At 33.4% G+C, this 8,795-nt stretch overlaps 1 protein-coding gene across 1 annotated transcript in view; it reads right to left on the bottom strand.

The window, feature by feature from the left end:
* Positions 1 to 8,547, bottom strand: part of LOC137647003 (alpha-1-inhibitor 3-like) — a 99,913-nt gene extending 91,366 nt beyond the window's left edge. Inside the window, exons 1-2 of the mRNA XM_068380110.1 lie at positions 8,384 to 8,547; positions 6,325 to 6,509 (exon numbers count right to left, since the gene is read on the bottom strand). Coding sequence (XP_068236211.1) covers positions 6,325 to 6,509; positions 8,384 to 8,508 — 310 coding nt within the window. The 5' untranslated portion in view covers positions 8,509 to 8,547. The remainder of the gene's footprint in view (positions 1 to 6,324; positions 6,510 to 8,383) is intronic.
* Between the last annotated feature and the right edge of the window lie 248 nt (positions 8,548 to 8,795).

Raw genomic sequence — 8,795 nt, forward strand, 5'->3', positions numbered from 1 at the left:
TCTCTTCCTCTTGTTTCTTTTCAAGTTTTCATAGTTTATATGTGAAGGATCTAATTTAATGTTGTTATTATTCTTGAAATGTTTTACTTTGATTGTTTATTCTTCTCTTGTAGTTTGTTTATTTCCTTGTTTCCTTTCCTTACTGGGCTATTATTCCCTGATGGAGCCTTTTTGCATGGCATCTTGCTTTTCCAACTAGGGTTGTAGTCTAGCTTGTAATAATAATAATAATAATAATAATAATAATAATAATAATAGTAATGTCATGACTGGTTCTTGCATTGTTTGCCATAATCCATTATTGTTATTATGATTACGATGATATCACTCGATGAGGATAAAGTAAGACAGATAATAATGTTGGCATTGCGAAGGTGATTTGTGTGACTGACTGCACCAGAGAAGGTTCTGAAGGCGTCCGTGGATGAATATTAGGTAACAATATTCATTCACGAATGCCCTCTGAATCTTTCCTGATTCTTTTATCATCTGAATATTTTTCAGACGATTATTCCTGTCTATCACCAGGAAAGTCACACAATTCGCCTTTGCAATCCCAACACTATTATTTGTCTTATTTCTTCCTCATATATATATATATATATATATATATATATATATATATATATATATATATATATATATATATATATATATGTATATATATATATATATATATATATATATATATATATATATATATATATATATATATATTATTGTAATAATAATAATAATAATAATAATAATAATAATAATAATAATAATAATAATGGATTATAACAAAGAATGCAAGAATCAGTCAGTACAGAGTATCACTATATTATTGTTATTATCATCAAATAATATTTTTCTCAGGCATTGCAAACCTTATTGCTATACTGTACAGTATATTGTTGTTACTTTTTTCTTTAATCTTTGGAATGAAGATCGGGATATACACGTTTTTTTTTTTCTTTTTTTTTTTGGAAATGCGAAATTTTAATGATGTGCTTTACATTGAGACTAAACTAGTATCGCGTCTTTTGCTACTTAAATGAGGTAAGAGACCACGAGAATTGCCTAGAGGCAATTCTGTGGTTCTTCTTTAATTTATTCTTATACTTCCTCCTCTTTTGCCGACGTTTTGATTGAATCTTCCAGTTCCACGGCCATCGACTCGTTTTATATTCTATAAGATTTCGACAATCTGTTCTTGAATAGAGTTTTCTAGCAGCATTTATAACCCGCTCTCCATTGTTGCTAACACCCTGGAGTTATGTAAGACTGCGCATGGTATTGACCGTTTAAGGCTTTGATGCATCCATTACCCATTTGGCATTGACAATATTGAACATCTTTCAGGTGTCCATTAAATTTCCCGCCAAGGCCTAACTCTACACCAACAGTCATCCAAATTATGTTAATTGTCAAGTGATTGCAGAAAACTTTCACACACCTGTTTTTCATGTGTCTTCGTTCAGATATTGAACTAGGGAGATTGTATACGTACAATCTTCATGATAGCGAGATAGGGTGAAGGCAGAAGGCCTTGGATGGGGCGCATCAGACAACAGACTCCTTGATGTAGGGATAACGGTGGGAAAGAAGAAGAATATTCATGGTTCACTGCTGTCTCATCAACACCACATAAATTGTAAGGGGATAAAGGGTTTAAAGGTCACTCATGAATAGCAGAGGCAAGGAATAGTGACAATGCCCTGGGGACGGACCATATATTAATTAGTATTACTAGCTAAGCTACAACCCTAGTTGGAAAAACAGGATGCTATAAGCCCAATGGATTCAACAGGGAAAATAGCCCAGTGAGAAAAAAGCAAGGAAATAAATAAAATACAGAAGTAATGAACAATTAAAATACAATATTTCAAGAACTGTAACAACAATAAACTAGATCTTTTATATATAAACTATAAAAACTTCAAAAAACTAACAACAGGAAGAAAAATCAGAGAGAATAGTATGCCCAAGTGTACCCTCAATCAAGAAAACTCTACCCCAAGACAGTGGAAGACCATGGTACAGAGGCTATGGCACTACTCAAGACTAAAGAACAATGGCTTGATTTTGGAGTATCCTCTGAGAAGAGCTACTTACCAGAGCTAAAGTCTCTTGTACCCCCACCAAGAGGAAAGTGATTACTGAACCATTATAGTGAAGAAGAATTGTTTGGTAATCTGAGTGTTGTCAGGTGTATGAGGGCAGAGTGGAACGCGGGAAGGATAAGCCATACTATTCAGTATTTGTGGAGGCAAAGGAAAAATGCACCGTAACCAGAGAGAGGGAGACAATGTAGTACTGTCTGGCCAGTAAAAGGACCCAATGCCTCTCGAGCTGTAGTATCTCAACAGGTGGATGGTGTCTTGGCTAACCTAATAGAAACTATAGAGTTTGAGCAGGTCTCGAACCCCCTTCCAGAAGATCGTCAAGCAATCACGTTTACAATAAGCTTCATCCTATGCTTTTATAAACCAATTCAGTATAGTTTCTAATTCTGTGTTCTTTTATAGACCAAATTATTATAGTTTCTAATTCTGCGGGCTTCTATAAACAAAGGAAGTATAGTTTCTAATTTTGTATTCTTTTATAAACCAAATTAGTAGTTTCTAATTCTTTGAGCAATTATAGAATATATTAGTATAGTTTCTAATTCTGTGTCCTTTTATAAAACAAATAAAGCATAGTTTCTAATGATTTGTGCTTTTACAAACCAAATGAGTCGAGTTTTTAGTTCTGTGTGCTTTAATAAACCAAATTAGTATAGTTTATGATTATGTGAGCTTTTATAAACTGAATTAGTATAGTGTCTAATTTTGTGTGCTTTTAACCCCTAAATTAGTATAGTTTTTAGTTCTGGGTGTTTTTATGGTAATTGTTTACAACACCACGCTCTCCATTTACTCCAATATAATGCAATCCTGCAGTTCTCATCTTCTTGCACAGTAATCAGGTGGTTATTTAAATTCTGGGAAAGCAATAATTAGCAAGATAGGTTGAGGAAGGGGGAAGGGGTTATAAAAAGAAAATAGCTCGGTTTCCTCACTAAACGACTTTGAACTGACATGTCAACATCGTCAACCAAAGAGAATTCGTGATGCCAGCGTACATAAACAGAAGTTCGTGATGCCAGCGTACATTTGATATACTGTATATTCAAAATATACTTAATCAAAAATTAAGTGATTACTCAAAAGTGTCACTATTTGTAAATTGCATTTTATATGGACACTTTTGAGTAATTAATCCATTTTTAATTAAGTATATTTTGAATATACAGTATATCATATATACGCTGGCATCACGAACTTCTGTTTATGTATGCTGGCATAACGAATTCTGTTTGGTTGACGATGATGACATGTCAGTTCCAAGTCGTTTAGTGAGGAAACAGAGCTATTTTCTTTTTATAACTCCTTCCCCCTTCCTCAACCTATCTTGCTAATTATTGCTTTCCCAGAATTTAAATAACCACCTAATTACTGTGCAAGAAGATGAGAACTGCAGGATTGCATTATATTGGAGTAAATGGAGAGCGTGGTGTTGTAAACAATTACTGTTTTTATAAGCCAATTTAGCATAGTTTCTAGTTCTGTGTGCTTTTATAAACCCATTTAGTATAGTTTCTATTTCCATATGCTTTTATAAACCAATTTAGTATGGTTTCTAGATATGTGTGCTTCTATAAACCAATTTAGTATAGTTTCTAGATATGTGTGCTTTTATAGATCAATTTAGCATAGTTTCTATTTCTGTATGCTTTTATAAACCAAATTAGTATAGTTTCTAGTTCTACATGATTTTATAAACCAATTTAGTCTAGTAGTTAGTTCTGTGACCTTTTATGAAATAATTAGGTATAGTTTCTAGTTCTGTCTGCTCTCATAAACCAAATTAGTATAGTTTCTAGTTCTATATGCTTTCAAATCAAATTCAGTATAGTTTCTAATTTTTTTTTATTTTAAAAACAAATTTTGTATAGTTTCTAGTTCTGTATGATTTTATAAAACAATTTAATATAGTTTTTAGTTTTGTGTGCTTTTATAAACTAATTTGGTATAGTTTCCAGTCCTGTGTGCTTTTATAAATCAGTCTAGTGTAATTTTTAGTTTTGTGTACTTTAAGGAACTAATTATGTATAGTTTCTAGTTCTGTGCTTTTATAAATATATTTAGTATACTTTCCAGTTCTTTGTGCTTTTATGTACCAATTTAGCAGAGTTTCTAGTTCTGTAAGCTTATATAAATATTTTTGGTATATTTTCTACTTAAATGTGCTTTTATAAACCAAATTAGTATAGTTTAGTATAGTTTCTAATTCTATTTGTTTTTAAAAACCAAATTAGTATAGTTTCTAGTTGCGTGTGCTTTTATAAACCAATTTAGGATAGTTTTTATTTTGTGGAATTTTACAAAATAATTTAGTATAGTTTCTAGTTCTGTGTGATTTTATAAACTAATTCTTTGTACTTTCTAGTTTTGTGAGTTTTTTTTTTTAAACCAAATTATTATAGTTTCTAGTTCTGCATGTTTTTATAAAAAGAATTTAGTATATTTTCTCGTTCTGTGAGCTTTTATATATTGATTTAGAATAGTTTTTAGTTCTCTATGCTTTTATAAACCAATTTAGTATAGTTTCTACTTGTGTGTGCTTTCATAAACCAAATTAGAATCGCTTTTAGATGTGCGTTCTTTTATAAACCAAATTAGTATATTTTCTGATTGTGTGCTTTTTTAAACCAATTTAGTATAGTTTCTTGTTTTAGTGATATTTTATAAACCAATTTAGTTTAGTTTCGAGGATGAATGCTTTTATAAAACAATTTAGTATAGTTTCTAGTATGTGGAGTTTTATAAACCGATTTAATCTATTTTCCAGTTATGTGTGCTTTGATATAAGAAGCAAGGTTAGCATGCGGTACATAGACTCATACACTGCATCAATCTAAAATGAATAGATGCTCAAGGTAAGCTGGACAAGGTTGAGCAGCACTGGTCTCGATTTCTTTTACGTCATTTTAACCTCCTCAGGATGCTTTTGACGGCTCTAGTATTGAGTGAGGTTTACAACTTTATCTTCTCCTACAACCACATCATTTGTTAAACCTCATGCGAATGAATAATTACTTCTTTAATTACCGTATTTTATTTTCTGTGTCGATTCTTTAGCACTCTTTGTCTCGACTATTTATCTGTTTGCCAACTGATATATATATATATATATATATATATATATATATATATATATATATATATATATATATATATATATATATATATATATATATATATATATATATATATATATATATACAGAGAGAGAGAGAGAGAGAGAGAGAGAGAGAGAGAGAGAGAGACCAATATCTGATTATATAAATAACTAGTGGAACTCAGTAGAGCGCTGAGCTCTGCCAGGGCAGCTTATTTTTCGACCTTTTGGACTGGGTTTTGACGTTTTCCTTGTCCTTGAACTTAACCTTTGACCTTCCAAAATGTAATGATTTCCAGCTCTTTACATAACAGTTTAAATTCCGCAATTTTCATTACTTTACGATTAAAATTGATGACCGGGATTGGACCTTTGGTTTGACCTTGACCTAGGGCTCGATCTTGACCTTTGACCTTAACATGTAGTAATTGGCGGGGATTTTCATACACTCAAATACCAACCTAGTTTGAAGTCTCTGTGACAACGATGTCCAAACTTATGGCTGATTACGTGAATTGGACATTTTGCTTGACCGTGACCTTAACCTTTGACCTTGACCTTCCAATTTTTTTTTCATTTCCAGCTTTTAACATAACAGTTAATCATAACAAGTTTCATTAACTTACGATTAAAATTGCGGCCAAGTAGCTATTCACACACACACACACACGCACAAACAAACATACACAAATAGGGGTTAAACAAAACCTTCCGACTTCGTTAGCGGAGGTAATTATCATAAAATTATCACTAAATCAACCTCCCCTTAGAGAGAGAGAGAGAGAGAGAGAGAGAGAGAGAGAGAGAGAGAGAGAGAGAGAGAGAGAGAGAGAGAGAGAGAGTTCAGTAAATTTTTTGTATCTATACACATAGCAGAGACTGCAATTTTTATCCTTATATGAAAAAGCAAACCCTTTTACGAACAAATCTAGCATATCAAATGTTAATGATAGATTGTTTAATATCCCACTGCTAACATTTCACAACATAACTAATTTTCTATCAGTGAAAGTGCAATCAAATTGAAAACGCTTACAAACATCACAGTATTCCGTTAACCCACACTTCGGTGCTCACCACGACCGGCCGGCAAGGACTTTGATATCGATCATAACATACCTGCAGGGACTTTGATATTGTCCTTGATGATAGGTGGATTTATTGCTGTGGTACTGATCCTGCTGTAATCCTCTCCGAAACTGACGTCCACACTACCCTCTGGCGCATCAGGGTCCGTGACAAAGATACAGAACTGGGTCTTGCTTCCCACTGTAACTTCTCGCGGGGTTGTTATCAGGTACCCTCTACAAAGAAAAACAAAAACATAATCGTAATTAAACTCACTTTACTATATATTTTTATAGATAAGTAATTAAACTTATTCTAATGATATTATTCTTTTATTAATTGGAATTTGTGGGGTAAATTAGTCCTTTCACTTTAACATCTATGATCGAAAGCAAATAAATATAATTACTCCTCAAATATCGGAAGGGAAACCTAAGAGAAGCTATCAGAGAAACAAATACATACATATCCAAGAGAGAGAGAGAGAGAGAGAGAGAGAGAGAGAGAGAGAGAGAGAGAGAGAGAGATTACTTTTGAAGTAATACTATGTAAAGGATTTCTGCAATGCAATGTATTACTTTTCACACTCCCTTATTATTAAAATTGTTATTATTATTATTATTATTATTATTATTATTATTGGTAAACAATCATAATTATGAAGATAAAATAAGCACTGAAAATAATGTCTTTGATGAAGAGTAAGATACCTACTGTTATCATAATTCCAATACTTTGACTTATGTAACGACAAAGTTGGTGAAAATAATTCCTGCCTTCTGACCTTTTCAAAGTAGAGGACTTATTTCCCCGTCACCATTTAAATGAAAGACGAACTAAAAGTGATGAATATTATTTGGTCAATGTTTGGCACGGTCTTTGATCGTTTTGAATAACAAGAGTCGGTAGAGGGAAGTAGGAACATCTGTGATTGGATGAACTGGAGAAGATCATCGGAAATATTATGCAATAAGAGGATTAGTGCAAAGGTTAAAGGACGGCTCTTTAAAAGGCGTAGTCAGACCTGCTTTGGTATACGGAGCTGAAACCTAGTCAATAAAGAAGACTCAAGAAAAGAAGTTAGGGCTGGCAGAAATGAGGATGTTAAGATGGATCATGGATGTGTGGAGTCGAGAGAAGGGACAAGATCAGAAATTATTTTATCAGAGGGACAAAGTAGAAGTGTCGAAAACAATTCAGTAAAGAAGGCTGCATTGATCTGGGCATGTCATGCAAGAGAAGACCATGTGTGCCGATGGGTCATGGACGTGAGGCGGATGATACAAAGAGGAGGGGAAGGCAAAAGTTCAGATGGAAAGGTAAAGTAGCAAATGACATTCGGGGAAAAGGATTAAGAAAACAGAATGTCCAGGGTAGAGGAGAATGGATAATGCTTATACGAAACAGCGACCCCATATAGAGATGGGTAAACGGTGCGCACAAAGACAGCCTTAAATTTCAATTCTGCAGATGCGCCGAGTGAGAATTAAAATGTATACGTTATTAAAGTAGATTAAGGGAACAAGTGATACTGACGCTAATCTGCTATTAACTATTAGCCATTTATGACCGTCTTCATGATACACTTTATACCTTTTCTTCTTCTCTGCTATTAGTTTACTTAGTGCAATAACAATGGACTTACAGTACCGAAAAAAAAAAAAAAGGAAATACGTCGCAACAGAAGCCAGTTCTGTTTATCTTTATGGCTAGCAGGGTTTAACTTCTATATTTACTGCAGAATAGTTTCAATATTAATTAAATACAGGACAGTATATCAAAGCACAACGCATTGTAAGATCAAAATAATTGGTCCAAACTTTCCATGGAATAACACTTTCCTCGCGTCAATTTTCATTTCGCCAAAGGAATTGCTTGAAACAGGTTAAGAGAATCGAACAGTTGAGAGAGTTGTTTGAGAATAGGTCTAAAGTCAAACGGAATTAATTCCCATAATCCATTACTTCGGTTTTACCAGAAGTCTGGGCTTTTACTTTGGAAACAAAGAAGCTCAGTAGGCACTTTTCGAATGACTTTTGTATTCTCTCTCTCTTATTATTCTGATATATGAAATGTAAATGCAAGACAAACAACCTGTTAGATATCTTACCCATAAGTTGCCTGTAGACACAAACAACATATAATCGAGAGTAGGAACGCCGAGTGTTGCCAAGCCATGGCAACAGACACAAGAGAGCAGAGCGATAACCGAGAGATCGCGCCCAGTACTGTCATGGATACGCAAGTCTGACTCGGTGTAGGAGAGCATAAAGGGTAGCCCCTCCTAGCCGGATAGCGCCTACCAATAAAAGAAGAAGTATTTCCAGTTCTGTCTGAAGATCCCAAGGCAGTAACAGCATGGAGGAGTGGTCGAAGCCTCCCCACACCAAATACATTTGCAAACATAAAGAAAATGCGGGGCCCAGTGAGAGAATTAACTGATATATATATATATATATATATATATATATATATATATATATATATATATATATATATATATATATATATATATATATATA

Source organism: Palaemon carinicauda, chromosome 9 (genome assembly GCF_036898095.1).
Source record: "Palaemon carinicauda isolate YSFRI2023 chromosome 9, ASM3689809v2, whole genome shotgun sequence".
NCBI lineage: Eukaryota > Metazoa > Arthropoda > Malacostraca > Decapoda > Palaemonidae > Palaemon > Palaemon carinicauda.